Below are 23,326 nucleotides of genomic sequence, written 5' to 3' on the forward strand. Positions count from 1 at the left end.
CTCTAAGGACCAAGATACCACAAATGTGCAAGACAACTCTTTGGGGCCCATGGGGAGAAGAGTGGACAGTTGTGGACATACATGAAGCCAGTCAGGGACTTGCTTCAAGGTCACAGCTCCCCAGCTGGGTTGGGAATGATGAATTGAGTACTTAGCGTGACTGTCCAGCCCCAGCACTCAGACTCTCCTGGTTAGGGGTTTGTATCCTCCCCTACCTGACTGTGACACATCACCACCTCTTTTCTCTGGACTCTGGGCCTCGTGTTTGAGCAGGTAGTTTTTATTTCATATGACAGATTGCTTTTCTTCTCTGAGTAATATCATGACCTCCAACTTTAACAACTTTGCTCATCCTTATCTTAGGCTGTATATGTCTGTTTGTGTTGTGTGTGCGTGTATTTATCCTAATATGATACATATATATTCCAACTTATATAGAAAACAGTCTAATTTATAATTTTCACACATATCAGTTCATACTGATGATAGTATTTTCATGGCACCTTCAAACCAGAGGTACAGTCATCACAGAGTGCTAAGGGTAGCAAAAAGATGAGTCTCCAAAGAGTTAAGGATTTCCCCCAGCACCTCTTTAATTAGTCATGTGCAACTACTTTATTGTACACTTCTCTTTATTAGGTAATTTAACTTTATAAGAAATAGTAAAACCAAATGTTTACAATTTGGATAACTTTAAGTTTGTACTATTGAGATTGTACTGTTTATAAGGATGCTATGAAGGTCCTTCTCTTATGTAGATAATCTATATAATAATTTGCTTTTCATAAATTTGCATCTTTATACATTGTATTTCATTAAAACAACTTTAGAATCCTTATAAGCTTAACTCATGTTTCGTTATCACGAACCAAAGTATCTCATCATAGTAGCATCTGACTCATGACACCATTTTGTAATGGGGTGAAATGGACTGTAGCCTCCTAATATCCTCAATTAAGGGAGCCTTTGGATCATGCTGCATTCTGCCACCTCATCCAGATGTTGGAAGACTGTGCTATTGTACGGGACCATCAATTCCTGGAACTCATTAATCTACCCTAGGCCAGGTCTCTGCTTCTAGGATTTCCTGTAAAAGGACATGCTGAGTGATGTGTCACATTCCTACCAGCTGGGAACCTTATTCCTTTCGTGGATTTGCATTGAAATTAGTAGTGAAGTTAGTGGGGATGGATGGAATTATCCAATTACAGGGGATACTTGTGAGTGATTTATACCCTAAATACAAAATAGTCCTGCTCATCACACATCTTTCTGTCAGAATCCTCATATGTTCTAAAACTCATGCGGAGCTAATTGCAGAGGTGTGTAATAAAGCTTGTTTCAAATTCTCACTCAAGTGGGTCATATAGGGAAAAGAACTACCTGGCGACAAGTGTGTGCCAGTTAGTCAGGCAGTTAGACAGCAGTCTGTCTTCTGAGTTGGTTGGGTCAGTGTGGCCAGTGAGCGCTTGGTCCAGGGAGCAGCTGAGGGCTGACCATTGGGAGCTGCATCTGAAGGCTGCTCCTTGCTGGTCCTGTAGCAGCCGTGTGGAAAGCCTTCATCTGAAGAGCTGTGTCTTTACTTTCTGGGAAGATGGTGGTGTGTGGAGCTTTTTTATTTTTTATTTTATTTTATTTTATTTTTATTTTTATTTTTTTTTTGAGACGGAGTCTCGCTCTGTCGCCCAGGCTGGAGTGCAGTGGCGCGATCTCAGCTCACTGCAAGCTCCGCCTCCCGGGTTCCCGCCATTCTCCTGCCTCAGCCTCCCAAGTAGCTGGGACTACAGGCGCCCGCCACCTCGCCCGGCTAGTTTTTTGTATTTTTAGTAGAGACGGGGTTTCACCGTGTTAACCAGCTTTTTTATTTTTATTTATTTATTTTTTTGGAGACGAAGTCTTGCTCTGTCACTCAGGCTGAAGTGCAGTAGTGCAATCTCAGCTCACTGCAGCCTCCGCCTCCCGGGTTCAAGCAATTCTCCTGCCTCAGCCTCCCGAGTAGCTGGAACTACAGGTGCACACCACCATGCCCAGCTAATTTTTGTATTTTTAGCAGAGATGGGGTTTTGTCATGTTGGCCAGACTGGTCTCAAACTCCTGACCACAAATGATCTGCCTGCCTCGGCCTCCCAAAGTGCTGGGATTACACGTGTGAGCCACCATGCCCGGCCGAGTGTGAGGCATTTAAGGGTAGTCTGCCAGAATCTCTCTGCGTTGGGCAGCCCAGAAGGACCTTGAAGCACAGGTTCACCCTGGGACAGGATAAACCAAGTGATAGCCACTGATCCAAGTACTGCAGAAGTAAGAGTATTATGTGTTGGAAGAAAGGCTAGTCCAAGACTCCAACCTCAGGAGAGAGGAAAAGAAGTGTTTGTAGTCCAGTGGGGAGGGTCGTTAGTAACCTTCCAAAGAAAGACATCCTGGTGTAACATGAGAAGACAACACAGTCTGACTCAGCATGGATCTGATGGTCTAGCCTAGGGTTTCTCAACCTCAGCACTATTGACATTGTGAGTCAGATAATTCTTTATCATGGGGACTGTCCTGTGCAATATGGAGTGTATAGCCGCATTTCTGGCTCTACCCATTACATGCCAGTCCACCTCCCCTTATCCCCAGTTGTGACCACCAAAAGTGTTTCCAGACATTGCCAAATATCTCCTGGGGGTCAAAATCACCCCTAGTTGAGGAACACGAATGTGAAATAGTCAGCTGTGCCATGAAGCCACTGAATCAAACACAGCAACAGTTGGACTCCTATTTTATGGGCTCTGTCAATCTGGTAGACATCTCAGCTACAACTGCTGACTCCTTCATTCTTTCTCAGTGTCCTTTGGTGGTTGAGATCAAGGATTCAAAGTCAGGAAGACCATGGCTAGTCACTTTGCCTCCTGAGGTGGCAGTTTCCTCATCTGTAAACGAGAGTAGCAGCAGGACTCATTGATCTGGTGTGGACAGGCGGAGTGCATGTAAAGGACTTTTCACTGTGGCTGATATCAAATTAGGCTCTAAGAGTCATGCAGAATTTATAGTGGTAAGGCATTTAGAACTTTTGCCTTTTTAGCATCCATCATGTCCTCTATTTCAGGGCAAATGAGTCTGTCTAAGATAAGTTTTAAAGGATCTAGAACCAGAAATAGCATTTGATCCAGCAATCCCATTATGGGATATATACCCAAAGAAATATAAATCATTCTGCTATAAACACACATGCACACGTATGTTTATTGCAGCACAGTTTACAATAGCAAAGACTTGGAAGCAACCCAAATGCCCACCAGTGATAGACTGGATAAAAAAAATGTGGTACATCTAGGCCATGGAGTACTATGCAGCCATAAAAAGGAATGAGATCATGTCCTTTGCAGGGACATGGATGAAGCTGGAAGCCACATCCTCAGCAAACTAACACAGGAACAGAAAACCAAGCACCATATATTCTCACTTATAAGTGGGAGTTGAACAATGAGAACACATGGACACAGAGAGGGGAACAACACACACCCGGGCCTGTTGCGGGGTGTGGGGGAAGGGGAGGGAGCTTAGAAGATGGGTCAATAGCTGCATCAGACCACCATGGCACATGTATACCTATGTAACGAACCTGCATGTATCCCGGAACTTTAAAATTAAAAAAATAATAATAAAAGCAAAAAAAATTAAAAATAAAAAAAGCCTTAACCTACCCCTCCTCCACCCTCATAGAAACACAAATTTACTCACACACACAACTGGCACATGAGGTAGCTGGCAAGAGGGTTATATTTTCCACTTAGAAGCCACAGAGGCAGCCACACCCTCCATTAGCATTGCCTTTGCTCCACGTAAGTCTACTCCTAGCAAAGTGGTTTTAAGGGACCGTGGAAGTAAACGAGGCTGTTTGGAAGAAGCACTTCAGTGGGAAGGAAGAATAGGAGCTCCCCCTTCACCATTCTGTTGAAATCATTTCCTTGGTCTCAATTTATTTTCCTGCCTTTATTCAATGAAAACCTTCTAAGAATACCTTTGAATTTGAACTGGGGTTCATGAAGCACTTGTATGCTATTTATACTCTAATCCACTGAAAACAGCCTTTTTGGATAATATTTTTAGGCTTCCAAGAGACCTAACCTTGTATTATGAGCCATCAAGAAAAATGCAAAGAAACAATGACAAAGTCCAGCCTATTTGCAGCCACACAACCTGTGCGTGAGAATTCCCCCGTGGTAGCTCACCTGGACTGGGAGGGAGTCTCTCTTGGTCTCCGTGGTCTCAGTGCTCTGGGGCCTTGACTCTGTGAGGCCTCTCTTCATGCATCCTTCTCTACTCTGCAAAAAATGTGTAAGCAGACAGAGTCTGCAGCCAGCCTGAGGCTTTTCTAGAATCAGCTTCACCCATTAGAGACTCAGTTGGACCAAAGTTCTGCTGCTCCTGTTCAAGTGCCCAGGGTTGCCCAGAAGGAGTGATGGCTACGTGGTGGTCACAACTCCTTTGAGTCCAGGATCCCAACCCTGGCCTGCCACCTGCACCAGCCACTGCCCCAGCTGGGCCTGTCCACAAGTATAAAGAGCAGAGGCCTGGGGAGGTTGGTCTGCTCAGCCTGTCAAAGCCTTTTAGAGAGGAATATCCGGGCTCTTTGATGTTGCCCTTGGAGGCCTGGGAGACCTTGCTTCAGTTAATTTTATCTCAAGGCCGATTTGACACTTAGCCAGGAAGTGATTTCCTGTGCATACACGTTCTGCTGGGTCCTGTGTGGTCCTCTGATTCGCCCAGAGCAGGGGGAGTGTGGGCCAGCAGATGCCTCCTGGGAGTTTTCCAAGCCCCTACCACACGCATAGCTACTTGTCACCACCAGGCTGTGCAGAATGGATGCTTTTAGGTCAGCTGACAGTAGACCTGTCTCTTGGGGGTAAAAACCCACAGACTTCACGATTCCCTTCCCTTCTTCTGCAGCCAGACTCTCAAAGGCTTCGCAAAAACTGTCCTGAAAGCTGTGGCCTGCCTTAGGGAGGGAAGGGTGAGATCTCTCAATGAGGCTGCTCATTTTCTCAAAACGGTCATCATAAAATGATTCCAAATGGAGTTGGTATTTGATCAAGTCCCTCAACAAAAGTAACAGCCACCATATGGGAATTTGCAGCTGTCCAGTAGTCAATATCAGGCCTAAATTTTGATTAATTGGTGCCTGACGGCTTTAATAATGTAAACCAAGTGTGCTTTAATTTTCCTTTCCATTTTATTTTCCTCCCAATTTTATCGATTTGAAGGAATTGCGGCGGCCTCTTATGTTTCATGAGAGAGCCACAGAAGTATGAGGTGAAGTTTGGAGGGCAGAGCAAATGAGTGAGCTCGCGTGGCCCTACCAGTCGTTTCCAGTGGGTGCCCCACCGCACTCCGCCTGGCTGTGACTCATGCTCAGCAGGGGCCCGAGATGACGGTGTGTCTCCGGAACGTGGCTGCCCTCAGTCCCAAGAAGCATGCAGATCATTCTCAGAGCTGGCCACCTCGGGTTCACACTTTGGCTGGCCGTGGCCCCCCGTGGCCATGGATCTGAGATGGTCCCTCACCTGCCCTTGTGACTGAGGCTCGGTGCCCAGCCCAGGCTGAGGATGCTGCAGTGCTGGCCCAGCCTCCACTCTCCAGGCCTGGCCACCTGGACCTCTTGTGTCCCAAAGTCACGGAGTCCTTCTGTCCTGCCTTATAAATCCCAACTTGATGCCTCTGGAGTTCTTTATGGTGGTTTCTCTGAGGGCCTGTGGGGATTAGGTCTTAGGCCCCTGCCCTGCGCCCTGTCACAAGGCTCCCTTCCGCACTGTGGATTCACTGCAGCAGAGGTGGTTTTGCTCGGTAGAGCATGTTACTGAGGGCAGAAATTACAGCTGGCCATAACTGACTGCCTTTTTCCTCCAGTTGTAACATGAGTTTCAAAGGGAGGCTGAAGACTTCACGCACAGTGGTAAAAATTTCACCATGTATTAAAACTTACCAAAAAATAAAATGCTCATCTAATATAATGTTGAAGAGATTGCTTATAATTGTCAATTAATCCATCTCCTTCCAAATCTGAGAATATATAATCATGTTACCCATGTTCAAATGGAAACTCTTTTTCTCCCCTTCTTTGAAGAGTACTTGAGTTACTTTATTTCTGATAGGAATCTCAAGGGTTCTGTTTCCATATGGTGGGTGAGGCAGACTCTTCTTCTGTTCACTCAGAATGGGACTATTTCAGCATTTAGCCCTACAAGAGAGGGTCTTCAATGCGTGGCTTCTTTGGCATGTCTACCCCAACAGCCACCTGCTGGCTCACACCTCCACCAAGGCACTGCCTCTGCCACTGAGGACAAAGGGCCATGCGGCATCTTACCTCTGCTCAATTGAAGGATCATTGGAAAGCAAGGGAGGAGGCACTGTGTCAGCGTGGTTAGGGATCTGGTGTTGGCATGTGAGTTCCTGGATGTTGTGCTTCATCCTGTTGCCTCTCACCTGGACCATTCCCAAAGTCCCTCCTAACTGGCTTCCGGCTTCCAGCTCATCCCTGCTTCTGCAGCCTTTAAAAAATCTCTACCCTGCCTGTTCCTACCCCAGGCCTTCATGGTTGCTGCTATCACCTCTTTTTACAATATAAGTCCCTCAAATAATCTCATGGCTGGTTCTTTCTCATCATTCTACCCTTGGCTTGCGTGTCAACTCCTCAGGGAGACTGTCCTGAACAACCTCATACCATTGTTCTTCTCTCCCCTGTTTTACTTTCTCCATGACACCTATCAGCATCTCAAATTATTGTATTTGTTTACTTTTTAATTGTGTTTCTCAAGGTGGAAGCTCTGACTTGACAGCCGCCACCCCCTGCTATTTCTCCAGAATCTAAACAGAGTCCAACACATAGTAGGTGCTCAATACACACTGTCTTATTGACCACAGAATCATGCTAATGTTTGAAGGATCCTTTACAGTTGCCAAAAGAGCTTTTAATGTGTATGCATCTCATGTGTGATTGTGATTGCTTTTCTGCCCACCTTTGACTAGACTGAGGGCCTTGGGTGTGAGAATTTGGTGGCACTTTCTTATGACACTGGAGGTCTCAAAGTCAGGATGTACGGTATTTATCGCATATCCTTGCAGTCATGGTCCATGCATGTTTTTATACTGTGTGTTTTTTTACTTTATATTACGGGAACTTTCCTGATTGTCCCTATGTATAGTGGCTGAATCACTGCAGGGTGGTTTAGTGGCTGATAGTGTCCTTACCTTATAGAGTGAGGAACTGGGGAAAGAAGAAGGCTGCGGGCTTTTTTAGCCAAGATGACTTGGCATTGCTCTACTTTGCTCTCCTTCATCCAGTGGGAGGTTCAGAGAAGGGACTGGAAACAGGCCCTGTTAAGCTCCTCTTATCTCCATCCCCTCTCCCACCTCAGAGCCCTCCCTATCACACAAACACCCTCACAACACAAAATCAGTGACTCTGTTGTCAAATACACAGCTCACTATGACCCCATATAGTATTCCTAAGGACTGGTTAGTATTTGCTTGGATCAGGTTTGCATGATATATACTCACGCTATTCCTCACTTCTTGTGACCCAAGCTCTCCCACTTTAGTTACCACCCTAAGTATTTTTTCTTGTGAGGAAATAATTCCAGCCACATCCATAGTTGACATCCTCATGCCAGTGCCTTGGAAATCTATGCTCTCATGCTTTCCTAAGTGCTTGGTTTGGGTCCTCCTGGGCAAAATGGTATGTCCTGATCCTGTATTTCACCAGAACATACTTTGGGCCAACCTCCTGTTTATTTTTATATCTACAAAAAGTCCACATCATAATTTTTTGCCAATTAAAACTGTTTGTTTCCTGACTTATTTTGGGACTGACTGTTGTAGTTAGTTAGTTGGATCAGGCCTAAACGACTTCCCAAAGCAGCTATATTATATTCAACATTTTAGACTTATGGGACTTAATGGCCAGAAACTGATGCAATTATGTACAGTTTCTAAGCAATAAGGGCATTTTTACTGCCCTGCAGAGAACTGAGAGAACTGGCTGGCCTAAAATGAAGGAAGAGGTAGCTATGGATAATTTTCTTTTAGAAAATAATCATGTCTTATGGGGTAAAAAAGAAAAACATTCAAATCCTCCACATGTGATTTCTGTAGCCTCTAGATTTAGCAGGTGCCCACAGGTACAGAGAGGTGTTTGGGCGAGAGAGGTGAATGGAGGTGTCAGGCTAGGTTAAGTGAGTATACAGAACCCAGGAGGAGGAAATAAGAGGTCAAGAGAAAGAAGAAAGTCCTTCAGCACTGCTTTGTTCTCACCAAAGTGTGCCCTTTGATAATTCAAATGCTAGCTTACCATCATCCTCCTTTGCACGCTGCATCTCCAAATCTGGAAATATCAGTGGAAAGGAGCAGTGTTCCTTACTTTGACCCCAGCTTGAGAGGCTTCTGTCTTAAATATAGGCCAAGCTATTTCCTTGGGGACCTGGGCCCCTGAAAGCTGGGACTAGTTACCCCCATGGCAGAATGTCAGCCTCCTCACTACTCATGGAAATGTCAACTCCCGGCTTCCCCAGTTGGACACCGGTCCTGTCTCTGGCCAGGTGTTCCTACAGCCAGACCTTTCATGGGAGGAGGCAAAGGGCAACATGGTGACTGGGGCAGGAAGCAATGGAGGGAAGGCAGAGTAGCAATGGGGTGGGCTGCAGGAGAGAGCCGGCCCAATCTGGGCCTCCATCCCAGCTCTACTACTGATCACTGCCTCACCCTGTCTCTAATGTGTGATCATGAAGACCTTCTTCATAGGGTCACCGTGAAGAGAACATGAGATAATGGCCCACAGTGGCTACCCAGCAAACTATTGATTCACTTCTCATTACCAGCAAAGGCGGACCTCCATCTAAGAGTGCCAGGAGAGATGTGCAAAGCCTCTGGTAGCCAAGCCTGAAAGAAGTTGCGAAAAATATGGTGTTCTCCATATCAGGAACAGCTTACTGGACAGTACACAGGATCCACAGACTCCTTTGGTCAAGAGCAGCAACTTCCAGTTCCATCTGGGAGAGAGATTCTGCAGTTCCTGCTTTGCCTGGAAATGATGAGGATGAACAACAATGACTAGGGGAGCAAAGGGTGCTATGCAATTTACAAGAGGTGGCCGGCAGAGCAGTGCAGAGTGCAAACCATTTATACAAGATCACATAGCATGTAGGCAGTAGGGCTAGAAACCCGGCTTAGTCAGTTGCTTACTTTTATTAATCAGCCAGTCAGCCAACAACTGTGCCAGGTACTTAGTGGCAGATGTGAAGATACCATGGTCTCCTGGGAAGAGTGTGGGTCTTGAAGTTGGGGGGACTGGGTTAAATCTCAGTGCCGCTGCTTCCTGGCTAGCTGACCTTGGGCAAGTCACACGAGCCCTCCTAGCCTTCATTTCCTCATCTGTAAAGTGAACACAGTTAATACTTGTTTTTCAAGTTGCCAAAAAGAAAATAGTATGTTTGAAAGCAGTTAACTCTATTCCTGAATATAGTAGGTGCTCAGGAATGTTAGTTTCCTTTCTTGACACAAATCCCAAGCCATTTTTACTGCAAGGCTTTTTACTTATTTAATCCTTTAGGTAAAAGTGAATCCAACAGTTTCTACCTGAAATCTGGGTTTTGTTGACTTTGCCCCCACACATCTACTCATGCCTTGTGCACTCGCTCTCCTCTCCTACCCAGTTTGTCTGGAGTACACCACGTGGAGACTTATCTCTGCCCTTGAACAAGAGGTCATCTGCCATTTTCTTCCTCTCCTCTCCCAGCTTCCTTCACCTTGAGGAATCACTGTATTCCAAATGCCACCACTTCCTCAGGCCTCAGTACGCTTGGGGCCTCCCAGTGAGCTAAAGCAAAGCTGTGCTTCATGCAGAGGGTGAAAGACTGCCTCACAAAGTGGTCCTCCTGGACAGAAACATGGTGCTGCTTATGCTCCAATACTGTTCCAGGTATTTAGTGCAATAGCTCTGTCACCCTCCAGAGAACTTGCATTCATGAGGACCTGGGTCAAATCTAGGAGAGCAAGCCTTTGTGACTGGGCCTACCTCTTCTGTAAGACCCTGCCTCTTCCCTTGAGCTCCAACTGTCACCCCCTTACCCTTGGTGATCAGCAGATCCGCTGACGGGAATCCTTAGGGACACCTCTAGATCTCTTTCAGATCATCCCCTCCTTACTAATCATGGACAGAATGGGCCTCACTTGCTTTTGCTGAGGTACATAAAGTTTCTAAATGGACTCCAAGGAAGGCACAGATGCTGTGAGGCAGCTGGAGGCCATGCATGAAAATTCCTCCATTCAGTCTCAGATGCACTCAGCATCCCATGAAAGATGTGATGAGCATATGGGCCTGGATGCAGAGCAGGATGTGTTAATATAGACTTGCTTTAATCTGAATATGAAAGGTGAGACCCTGGCAGCAGCTCAGGATGTTTCTGGAAGGACCCAGAGTGCACACTGCAACACCAGGTAGAAAGTGAAGGCGGGCCTGCCAGATTGCATCATGCCAACGAGAGGTTCTCCTCCAGATTCCTTCCTGGCGTCAGGTGGCAAGGGAATGGCCTGTCTCCATGTGCAGTTGGGAGAAATGACTTTGAAGTAGCATGAAAACCCCAGCTGAAGAGAAGACAAAGTATACATTAAGAGAACAAAATGAAGGGGCTGGATGGATAGGTTTGTTTTTGAAACTTAGACTCTCTGAAGTAAAGTTGTCATAGTTACCTGCTTGTTTTTACTTGTATTTATGAGATCTGAAGGCCACAGAATTAAAATAATCCTCCCCTGTGTGAAGTGTGTGTCTGTAATAACAAGCACCAAGAAGCACCTGGGCCGCTCTCACTGTGTCAGCTTCATCTCCTGATATTTTTTTTCTAGTCTGTCAATGTTGCCTGGGCCTGTTGAGAGGAACTCATGATTGGAAAGCAAAAGTTAACTGGACTTCCTTTTGCCACACACATTCAAGATCACTACAGATACAGACATATTTTATTGCACACTCATAAGCAAAGTACCACAGCCTGCCCATTACCTTACTCAGTTACAGCCACACATCTCTCCACACCAAAAAACATTTGCAAACACAGAAGGCCGCACTGGGGCATTTTACGAGCTTTAGGAGGAGGATGATGCTGTGAGTCATATTTGTCAGCATAAATTCCTGATGTGCCACGGTGATAGAAAATAGAAGTAAGTTCTGGTTTGCATGTTTTCTAAGGCCTTAGTTGAGCAGTATAGGCACCAGGCTTGGATTTGTCCCTCAATGGCCACTTGGCCTTGGGCAAGCCATTGTTTTCTCTGTTCTCACATTCTCTCCTGCAAACTGAGGAGGCTGCCAACTTTAGGGTTCTGCCATTCTCAGGGGGCATAGGATGGCTCCACTTGCTAGTTTGCATTTGGGGAAGCTGAAATCCGGAGAAGAGCCAACCCAAACTCTGTACTGCAGCGTGTGGTGTATAAAACCACTACCTTATAATTCATGAGCCTAGTGGGGAATTTGAAGATGATTCTGTAGGACACTAACATCTCCTTTCAACATTTGGGTGAATGCTGGATTGACACAGTGCCATGTTAAAGTGACCATAGCAGAGTTTGCAGAAAATTATGTGTTTATCCCAAGTGTGTTATCTGATTTTATATATATGTGTGTGTATATATATCTATATATATGCATATATATAATCAACAGATGTAGAGGAATTGTCTTTCCAAGTTTATCTTTTTTTTTTGTCTTTTTTTTTTTTTTTTCCTTTTTTTGTGGAAAACGGGATCTCGCTATATTACCCAGGCAGGTCTCGAACTCTTGGGCTCAAGCTATCCTCCCGCCTCTGCCTCCCTGAGAGCTGGGATTACAGGCGTGAGCCACCGCGCCCGGCCTTTCCAAGTTTATCTTAATTCTAAGCTCAAATTCCCAATTATTTTATGATTTTTCCTTTAAAGACCCCATGTTTTGAGCATTACCTGTCTACCAGGTGAACTTTATGTATTTAGTATAATTCATGTTTCCATTTTGATTGATTTTAGCCATTTAGCTACCAGGCAGATGTCTTAGCAGCATGAGATAATGGCTGGCACTCCAGGCTTGGCTGATATATTTTCATCGTAAAGCAGAGAAATGTGAGGCAGGCATGACTTTGTTTGTAGGAAATGGATGCCTGCCATTTGATGTTTTGAAATATTGAAATCCACTCATGGACTCACAGGTCCAGGAACCTCTGCTATAGTACATTATTGCAAAATAAAATTGAGTTAGCCTGTCTTGGCTAACTGACTGCCAGTAATGAAAATGTTAACTTCGGGAAGAAGGTGTTGTGCCTACACTCTTCGCTGGCGTTCTCTTGCATTATTTTCTTAGTGTCACTGCAGTACTCTCTCTTGATGTCTGTAATCAAAGCCAGGATAAGTTCACCAGTAGTCTCTTAGTCATGAATTCAGCATCACAGTAGACAAGGGTCATTTTTACTCTTACTTCCTTCAAAATGGAGAAGAGATTTCTTTGTGAGTTTCAGTTTGCACAGAACATTCTCTGCCTAAGTAGCTCAAAAGAGGAGTAGGTGGGATGACTTTTGAATGGACCCATAATTTGGTTTTTGAGGAAAATAAAAGTACTGAGAAAATAGAAGGTTAAAGGCCACATAGTCCAGCAGATACGGTGGAATCTAATGCTTCTGAAAGAGGGCTGGTTCCCATCTTAATTTATAACCTTCAGTGGCCTAAGAGGACACTCAACTCTGAGAGACCGAAGCAGTCCACTCCCAAGGATCATTCATTTCAGAGCCCCTTGAAATCCTCATATCATGGGCATTACCAGCTATAGAAAATGGTTTGGTATCATGGTATATGATAATTTAGCAAGGTAAATTCAAACTCTTATTTTTTCAAAAAGTACTCAGACTTATTTTTACTAATATCTCATTCTAAAAATCAAATCAGACTCTGTAACTGATTGCATTCCAAGTGACGCATGCACGGCTTCCTTGTTTTTCCATTTCACTGTTGAAGGACAGCTTGGTTGCATCTACATTTTAGTGATTATGAATAAAAGTGTGAAGGATTTTGAATACAGGTTTTTGTGTGGACAGAAGTTTTCAGTTCACTCGGGTAAATATCCAAGAGTGCAGTTGTTTGGCCAGGACTATGGTAGGACTATGTTTAATGTTTTGTTTTGTTTTGTTTTTTTTGAGACATGATCTCACCCTGTCATCCAGGCTGGAGTGCAGCAGCTTGATCATGGCTCACTGAAGCCTTGACCTCCCAGGCTCAAGCGATACTCCTACTTCAGCCTCCCAAGTAGCTGGGACCACAGGTGTGCACCACCACACCCAGCTAATTATTTATTTATTTATTTATTTATTTGCAGAGACAAGGTCTCACTATGTTGCTGGGGCTGGTCCTGAACTCCTGGGCTCAAGTGATTCACCTGCCTTAGCCTCCCTAAGTGTTGGGATTACAGATATTAGCCACTGTGCCTAGCCTGTATGTTTAGTTTTATAAGGAACTGCCAAATTGTCTTCCAAAGCACTGTTCCATTTTGCATTCACATCAGCAATAAATGAGAATTGCTGTTATTCTGCATCCCTACCAACATTGTTATTGTCAGTTTTGTGAATTTTAACCATTCTAATAGGTATGCAATGGTATTGCACTGCAGTTTTAATATGCATTTCCCTAGTGACAATGTTGAGTTATCTTTTCTTATTTGCCACCCATATATCTTCTTGGCTGATGTGTCTATTCAGATTTTCTACCCATTTTAAAAACTAGGCTGGTCGTTCTCTTATTACTGAATTCTTTGAAGAGTTCTTTTTGGCTGGTCATAGTGGTCTACATCTGTAATCCCAGCCAAGGTGAGAACTGAGAGGCCAATGCAAGAAGATTGCTTGAGCCCAGGAGTATGAGGTTACAGCAAGCTATGATCACACCACCGCACTCCAGCCTGGGCAACACAGTGAGACCCTCTTTCTAAAAAAAAATATATATATATTTTTAAAGAGTTACTTTTATGTTCTTGATATAAGTCCTTTATCAGATATGTAAGTTGCAAATATTTTCTTCAAGTCTGTGGCTTATCTTTTCATTCTCTTATGTTTTCAAAAAGTAAAGTTTTTAATATTGACAAAGTCCAATTTATAATTTTTTAAGGGATTATGTTTTTATGTTAAAAACTCATCACCAAACCCAAGGTCACAGAATTTCTTCTATATTGTCTTCTAGAAGTTACATAGTTTTTACATTTTATATTTAGATCCATCAGCCATTTAAAATTGCATTTTATGTAAGATGTAAAATATGTGTCTAGATTGATGTTTATGCATATGCGCATCCATTTGTTCTAGCATTGCTTGTTCAAAACACTATTCTTCCCTTCTTGAATTAACTTTGCACGTTTGTCAAAATTTTAACAATATCTGTATAGTTCTATTTCTGGGCTCTCTTGTCTATTGCATTATCTGTGTATCTGACCTTCTGCGCATACCACACTGTCATGGTTGCTGGAATTGTGTAGTGCCTTTTAAAGTTGGGTAGCATGATGCCTAAACTTTATTCTGCTTTTTCAAAATTTTTTTAGCTATTCTGGCTCCTTTGCCTTTCCATGCAAATTTAGAGTCAGTTATTCTTCACTTGATCTTAGCCAAAAGGCCAAGAAGCAATAGACTCAGCTATTCTATATTACAAAGATTCCTGCTGAGATTTTGATAGGAATGTCATTAAACCTATATTTTGGAAGACATTTTTATTATAGTGAGCCTTCCAATCCTTGAATATAGTGTATCCATTTATTTATTTTCTTTCATCAGCATTTTAGTTTTTAATCATACAGATCCTGATGCATTTTATCAGATTTATACCTTTGAAATTTGTCAGGACTTGCCTTAAGACCCAGCAGATGGTATATTTTGGAAATTTTCCATATGCACTTGAAAAGAATATATATTCTGCAGTTTTTAGATGATTTTTAAATGTATGTCAATTAGGTCAATTCTGTTACTCTTGTATAGAACCTCTGTGTCCCCTCTGGTTTCTGTATGCACATTGCTGCAAGAGATTGAAAAGTGTGTCACCATGATTGTGGATTTATCTAATTCTCACTTTGATTCTGTCTTTTTTGTTTGTTTTATGTATTTTGAGGCCGTGATTAGGAGCATACAAATTTAGAGTTGCTGTATCTTCCTGGCCAATTATTTTCTTATAAATACGAAATGTCCCTCCTTACCTCTAGTTATGATTATAGCCTTAAAGTCTACTTTATCTGGTATTAGCTGTGCCAACTTTCTTGGGTTACTGTTAGCATGTCATATCTTTTTCCATCCTTTAACCTTCAACTGTTTGGTGCCCTTATTTTTTTTTTTCATTTTTTTTGAGATGGAGTTTCATTCTTGTTGCCCAAGCTGGAGTGCAATGGTGTGATCTCAGCTCACTGCAACCTCCACCTCCCAGGTTCAAGTGATTCTCCTGCCTCAGCCTCCCAAGTAGCTGGGATTACAGGCTTGTGCCACCATACCTAGCTAATTTTTTTGACTTTTAGTAGAAACGGGGTTTCACCACATTAGCAAGGCTGGTCTCGAACTCCTGACCTCAAGTGATCCACCTGCCTTGACCTCCCAAAGTGCTGGGATTACAGGCATGAGCCACCATGCCCGGCCTTGGTGCCCTTATATTTAAAATATATTTCTTATAAGTACTATATATAAATATGTGTGTGTGTGTAGCTATAATTTATATATTGTAGATGTATATAATTCTATATATGAGATATATTTTATTTTGTTTATATACAGCTTGAAATCTTTTACTTGGAGCATTTAGTAAATCTACATTTAATGTAAGTAGTGACATTTTAGGGCATACATTTACCACATTCCTCTTGATTTTTGCTCTTGTTTTCTTCACAGTTTTTGTTTGTTTGTTTGTTTGTTTGTTTGTTTGTTTTTTGAGACGGAGTCTCACTCTGTCGCCCAGGCTGGAGAGCAGTGGCTGGATCTCAACTCACTATAACCTCCACCTCCTGGGTTCAAGCAATTCTCCTGCCTCAGCCTCCTGAGTAGCTGGGATTACAAGCACCCTCCACCAGCCTGGCTAACTTTTGTATTTTTAGTAGAGACAGGGTTTCACCATGTTGGCCAGGCTGATCTCTATCTCTTGACCTCAAGTTATCCGCCCTCCTCAGCCTCCCAAATTGCTGGGATTACGGGCATGAGCCACCGTGCCCAGCCCTTTTTTCCTAGTTTCTTGATGTAGAAGCTTAAATTATTGATTTGGGACATTTCTTCTTTCCTAAAATAAGTATTTAGTACTACAGATTTCCCTCTAAGCATTGCTTCAGCCCCCTTCCAGATGTTGACATGTTGTATCAAGGTCATTTTCATTCAGCTAAGATTATTTTCTAATTTTTCTTGGAATGTCCTCTCTAACCCCTGGATTATTTAGGAGAGTGCTGTTTAATGCCAAGTGATTGGAAATGTTCCTGTTACCTTGGTTATTAATTGCTAGTTTAGTTCCATAAGGTCAGAGAATATATTATATATGGTTTCAATGTTTTTAATGTGTTAAGATACATTTTATGACACAGAATACTGTATACATTGGTAAATATTCCTGGATTCTTGCAATATATGTGAATACTGTTGTTGATGGGGTCAGTGATCTACAAATGTCAATAGGATCCATGGGGTTGATGGGTTCCTCAGTTCTTCTACATCCTTGCTGATTTTTGTCTACTCATCCTATTTCTTACCATGAGAGGAATTTTGAAATCTCCAACTACGATTGTGGACTTATCTGTTTTCCTTTTCAGTTGTATCAGTTTTTGCTTTCTGTATGTATAATTTCTACTGTTAGATGTATACACATTTATTGTTATGTCTTCTTGGTTACAAAACCCTTTAATCAAAATATATCCCTGCTAATTTTCTTTGCTCCGAAGTCTACTTTGCCTGACATTACTATAGCCACTCTAGCTTTCTTTTGATTTATGTCTGCATGATATATCTTTTTTCATCCTCTTACTTTAAACCACTATCTCATTATATTTGAATTAACATTCTTACAGACAATGTAGGGTTGGGCCATTTCTAAAAATCATTCAGGAGATTTCTTACTTGCTGCATTGAGATCATTTACATTTAATGTAATTCTTGGTATGTTACAATTTAGTTTGCCTTTTCATTTGATTTCTGATTAGGTCCAGTGTTTTTATTTCGTCGCTCTTCCTTTTCCTGCTTTCTTTTAAGCTATTTGAACATTTTAAATATTAAATTTTAATTTATCTATTGTGGGTTTTTTTTTTTAACCACATCTCTTTGTATAATTTTTTAAGTGATTGCTTTTGGAGTTATAAAATACTTAACCTTTCAGAATCAACTTATGACAATATTTTACCACTTCAAATGGAACATAAAAGCCTTACTACCATATAGGTTCCTTTGCTCTCCCCCATCTTATGTTCCAGCTGTCTTATATGTTACATCTACATACATTGAAAACCCCATCAATACAATATTATATGTATTCTTTGTTTTCTACTATTAAACAGCTTTTAAAGAAAGATAACATCCTGTTGTATTTACCATTTTTGTTGCTCTTCCTTCATTCCTGATGTTCCAGGTTTCCTTCTGGTATTATTTGCTTTCTCTCTGAAGAGAGAGTAAATTTTTTATAGCCGCTCTGCTTCTATTAGTTTTCATTCATCTGAGAATATGTTTATTTCACCTTCATTCCTAAATAATATTTTGAAACCATGATATCATTTCTGAATGGTATCTTCTAGGTATGTAACTCTAGTTTGGTAGTTCATTTCATTTAGCATCTTAAAATCTTCTGACCTCAGTACCTTCAGATGAGAAATTCACAATAATTCAAGTTATTTTTACCCTATAGGTAATATATCATTTTTTTTCCTGCCCACATGCAACATCCATCAGCAAGTTTGATTTTGATGAGTTTGGATATGGATTTCTTTAGGTTTAACCTTGTTTGGGATATATTGTTTCTTGAATCTGTAGATTTATTTCCTTCAGCACATTTTGGAATAGTTTTAGTTATGATTTCTTCAAATACTTTTTCATTCATTTATTCTCTGTCCTCTCATTCTGGAACTCCAATGACACAAACCTTTTGTTATTGTCTCATAGGTCCCTGAGGTGCTATTCATTTGTGTTCTCAATCTTTTTTTTTTTTTTCCGATCTCTGCTGCTGAGATTGGATAATTTCTATTGATCTATCTTCAAGTTCACTGACTCATTCCTTTTATTGTCTCCATTCTGCTATTGAGTCCATCCAGCAAGGACTTTAAATTTTTGGTTATTGTTTTTAGTTAGAAAATTCTCATTTGATTCTTCTTTGATATACTCTCCTTTTTTACTGATACATTCTATTGTAATACTTGTTTCAAGAGTGTTAGTGATTGTTTTTAGCATTTTTATAATAGCACTTTGAAGTCTTTGTCAGATAATTCCAACATGTGTCATTTTATTTATTGTCCTCTGTTGATTGTTTTTTTTCATGTCAGCTGAGATTTTATGGTTGCTTTTGCCAAGTAATTTTGAATTGTATCCTGGTCATTTAAAATATTGCATTGTAAGACCCTGTCTTGTTAAATACTACAGAGAATATTGATATTTTTGTTTTAGCAAGCAATCATGCTGATTAGGTTCAGGCTGCAGGTTGGAATTGTAATTTCAGTGTCATATTAGTTTCACAGGTTTTGCAGTACTATGTGCATCTATCTGGTGTGTCCCTCCCCAGGGGTCAGTCTGGGATGTGAGCAGGGATACATTTGTTACCTCAGTTCTTCAATTCTGTGGCATGCTATTGGGATCGGTTCCATGCATACACAGGTTGGGCGTGAGGCCAGGAGTTCATAAACAGTTTTATGGAGTAACTTTACTAAGCTCTTCTTGATTCATTCTCTCCCCAGTACTTTCTGGTTCCCTGGGTTTCCCATTTTCTGTCTGGCCTAAAACTGCCTAGTTCCATGATTATGCAACATCCAGGCCAAACACTAGGAGAACAGAGAAAGAATAGAGTTCTGGCTTCAGGCTCCTCTTGCTGGCTACTGTTGCTGCCACCTCTGTCCCCACTACCACTGCTGCCATCACAGAATGGCCTGGGACACAAGAGGAGGGAGAAAAAAGAGCAAAACAATCTTGAGGGGGTTTCATCTACTCTCTAGGGTTTGGGGGATGTCCCTTCTCAAGCTGGGTTTCTCCTACTGCTTTTGGGGTTTGGGTTTGTTGCATCCAGGCTGAGAAAGAAGTGGTAAACTCACTGCCAGTTCAGTGGTGCTTCGAATTCAGTGTTGTCTCCTATTTACCTGTTGCTGTTTGCTTTTCAGTGTTCTCAAATAGCTGCGCTGTGGATTTGCATCCAAAGGGAGAGAAAGAGTGTCATGTGTTTTCTCTGTCTTACTCAGAACTGGAACCTCTGGTTGATATAATTTAAAATTTTTATTTTTGAATTAACTCATCCTTATATACAGAACAACAGCTGATGTTATTAATAAGAATCACGTAAATGGCCAAACCACATAGTTTTCAATTGGCTTTGTTTATGTCTATGTTTATGTCAGCTACACATGATACTATTTTGGTATCTTCCTTTGATCACATAACTGTCACTGTAGATTTCTATTTGCACCTTCTAACCAGCCTTGTGGACGAAAGTCGTCTTCTGATTTATTTGCAACTTGTGGGTGATTTCCTGGGAGCACAGCCTCTGCACACCATCTCATGGCAGGGCTGCTCAGGGGCAGTGAGTCTGGATGTAGTCAGCTGACCTGTTTGATGCAGTTCTGAGAAAAATGAGGTGGGAATCCTCACTGAAGACCCTGATGTTGAGTGTACCTTCAGTGTAAGTTTATGCATACTTCAGACATAATTGAACTACAGCTGACATTTTTAAGCAATAGTCTTTTGAACACATCAAGTTGGATGCAGTTTCAGAACAAATTGACATGCAGCTCTTCCGAGTTGCAAATCTTTGCAGAAATCACACCTGATGCAGTTGAACTGCCAGCTGTTCTCTGGCATACTCAGGAAGTGGGAGAGGATCTCAGTGGAGGTGCAAATGCATTCGTATATAATTCAGAGTTCATGTTAATGTTGAGTTACCCCTGTGACCTATCATGAGTGATTGGTTAAAAAATGTTGAGCCTCTTAACTAAGGAGACAATAATCCAGCCTTGGTTGCTGTGATCAAAGTCAGCTGAAGCCATCCTGGTTCCAACCTCATGGTGGGGAATCTGGCTCCATGTGGACTCCTGTAGCACTTGGTTACCTCATAAATAAAACATGATATATACTTACCTTGTAAGGTAGGCTGTTGAGAAGATTAAATGAGAAAACATATAGGAAACACCCTTCTGAAATGTAAAGTGCCATACAAGTGTTTATTACAAGAAATTTTAAACTAACAAAGATAACAATAGGAGGCGATGGTAAATTAAGAGAAACAAGTCTAATAGTAGAATCAAAGCCTTCTCTTCTCTGCCTTTCAGGACATGGACTCATTTTATAGAAGGACTGAATTGTAAGGTCTCTGGGTGCCAGAGCTGGATAAATCCCCACCTGAGCCTATTCTAGCCCTGAGAGTTTATGATTCTACAAATAGGTGCTACAGAGTCAGGCATGCCCAAGTGTTTTTCTCACAGGACTGTGGTGATTAGCATGGGCACACTTCCTGGGGTTTAGTTATTAATGCCTCTCTCCCAGGTCCCCAGGCACCTTCTTGGCATCCTTCTGTCCATATGAAAGAGATCATGTTGGGCTCAGAGCCCCAAAAACAGATTTCTAGTTGCTAGCCAGGCCTCCTGAGTCCCAGCACAGAAAACGTAGTTTTCCTTTAATTGGAAAGTTCAGGTTCCCAGACACAAACCCTCCTGAGAGAGCTGCAGGAGGCATCCTGTCCTGAACTGGCTGTCTCCTGCCCCAGCGGACTGCCTTGTCCCTCCCCCAAGGACCACCAGTGTCCTGCCTCTTTCCCCTTGGTCAGCAGTACTCTGTGGGGGAGGTTAGGCATGGGGGTTACAGACAAGCCCAGGGGACACCCTCCCTAGTGCCTTAGGCAGCCACAGCACCATGCAGGCCTGATACTCAGGGTGCCCATCTAACAGGGCATGAATCAGGATGGGTCAGCTGACCACTGTCTTCTCCCTCCTGCCCTTGCAGATCACCTCCAATGAGAAGCACTTGGAGAGCCTCAAGAATGCGGGCAGCCTCCTGCAGGCTCTGGAACAGCTGGCCCCCAGGAGTAGGTAAGTGGGGCCGGGAGGATCAGCAGAGTCTGCTCCGGATCAGCACACACTCTCAGCCATTCCTTTCTTCACTCCCCCCGCTCATCTCCCTCCACACCAGGGACCACCACCTTCCAGCCCATCACTGTCCACTGAGATCCTTCCCACTGTGGGAGGGGAAGCTCTACCACTCCACCCACCGGGAATCCCCAGTTATGGTGGGGAAGGTGGGGGCACAGGAATCCACAGGGGGAGAGAAAGTCTTAGTCATGCCAGGGGAAACAATATTCCCACCTTGACGCACCCAAGGAGGTTGAGTGGATGACCAAGTGGGAGATATAAGGAACCTCATGAGAAAGGCAGCCCCTGGCCTGTGCACACGTGCCCCCATCAGCAGCCCAGGCAGAGGCATCCTCATCACCACCTTGTGGAGGACTCAAGGCCCAGGCAGGGCTGGGGCAAACGTGACAGCTTAGCCTGCTCTGCCGCACCAGGCTACCTTCCTCAGCCAGAAGTTCCAAGGGACCACATACAACTGCGTATTTGACACCCAGAAGCTGACAGCATGGGGTTAGGCCAGCCTCCCAGTCCTTGGCTGTACAGTCAGTGTGTCTAGAACATCCTAGCAGTGAGTTCCACAGACAGGGGATAGGCCTATCACCCAGGAGCATGTTACATGCTGTAGAAGCAGAAGGAGCCGGCATCCCAGCCAGCCCCACAGAGACGCTGATGCTCAGTGGAACATGTCCCCACCGTGGGGAGAAGGACTCGCCTCCTGTGGGGTGCCTGACCTTCACTGGACCTGGAATGCTGTCTGCCATTTCCTGGTAGATTCTGTTTTTAGAACTACATGTTTCTATGAAGTCTGCTTCCTGGTGTGCTTTGGGTTTGTTACTAATCTGAAGAAAAATAAGTGGCTGAAGCATTGCTAAGAAGGTGAATTTGCAGAGAAGGTTCAATTCCAATCAGCCTTTTGCATTTAATCCTGGATAGGTGAGAGGGGAGGACACCATCCTTTTTAGCCTAACTCTACCCCTTTTGTCTTCAGCATAAACCACAGAAGTAAGTTCTTATTCATGGTTTTCTGTGAGGTGAGGGGCAGGAGAGACTGACTTTGCTGCAAGAAGCCCCTTGACACCTTGCTGAGCCCCTGCCATGTAAGGTGTGAACAGTGACTCCCTGGACTGGCCTATAAGCCTCTTGTAAGACCGTTTTGAGGAGCACATGCCATCGGATCCTGACCTTGTGCAAAGTGCCGTTATGAAGCCAGCTACACAGATTTATGCTGAGGGCACAGAGAAAGCCACAGAGGAGTGGAGTTTAACAGACAGCTCTGGAGAGCCCCTTCGCTCTAGGCACCTGCGCTATGGGACTCCTCATAGTAGGGACCTACAACTGCCTTTTAGCCAAAAATAGCACATCCTCATGCTGGACCCAAATTTGGACCAAATGTGTCAAAACAAGGTTCAGTGGTCCATGAGGCTGGTGGTCTGTCCTGTACCCACACCCAGTACTCCAGCATCTCAAACGTCTACACCAGACAGATCTTGTGTTGGGCAGGGAAGTTGCTCCTGCACAGTTCTCGTTTGGACTTTGTTCAGATGGCCTAACCAGAAAGGGTTTTCTTGTCAACTAAGAACGAGTGGATGGCATTCTCAGTTCCGATGCTGCTCTGCCAGTCGTTTCTGTGCTTTCCAGCCTCACTGGGCCTGCTGTGTGCGGGTGGGCAGCATGGCCCCACCAGTCTAGCCTAGACTCAGCCAGGGGCGGGCCAAGTTCAAACGCATTCCTTCTGTCACACAGGGGCTTTGATGCACAGAGCAGGAATGCATGGCACGGTCTCCTAGTCACAGCCCCATCCCACTGCCACCCACATCTTTCATGCAGCGCCCCCACCCATTTATTTGGTACCAGCTCTATTTCTGTGCAGTCAAGAGTGTGCCACGAGCTAATTTTACACTTCAAGGGTCACTGGTTTCAGTCTTTTCTTTGCTAACAGTTGTTAAACATAGGTTTACATGTGTCTCAAACAATTTGCTCCAGTAACAAAGTTCCCATTTTAAGCTCTTAATTGCACATTCACACCTCTAAGAGTAAGAA

General features: G+C 43.3%; 1 protein-coding gene across 5 annotated transcripts in view; it reads left to right on the plus strand.

The window, feature by feature from the left end:
• ULK4 (unc-51 like kinase 4) overlaps window positions 1-23,326 on the plus strand; it is a 793,903-nt gene that overhangs the window by 763,458 nt on the left and 7,119 nt on the right. For all 5 annotated transcript variants that reach the window (XR_001899874.3, XM_017955554.2, XM_021933668.2 and 2 more), the window contains one exon: window positions 21,162-21,247. Coding sequence is in view for 4 of the 5 variants with exons in the window: in XM_017955554.2 (XP_017811043.2) it covers window positions 21,162-21,247 (86 nt within the window). In the remaining variant the exon portion in view is untranslated. The remainder of the gene's footprint in view (window positions 1-21,161; window positions 21,248-23,326) is intronic.

Source organism: Papio anubis, chromosome 2 (genome assembly GCF_008728515.1).
Source record: "Papio anubis isolate 15944 chromosome 2, Panubis1.0, whole genome shotgun sequence".
Lineage (NCBI taxonomy): Eukaryota > Metazoa > Chordata > Mammalia > Primates > Cercopithecidae > Papio > Papio anubis.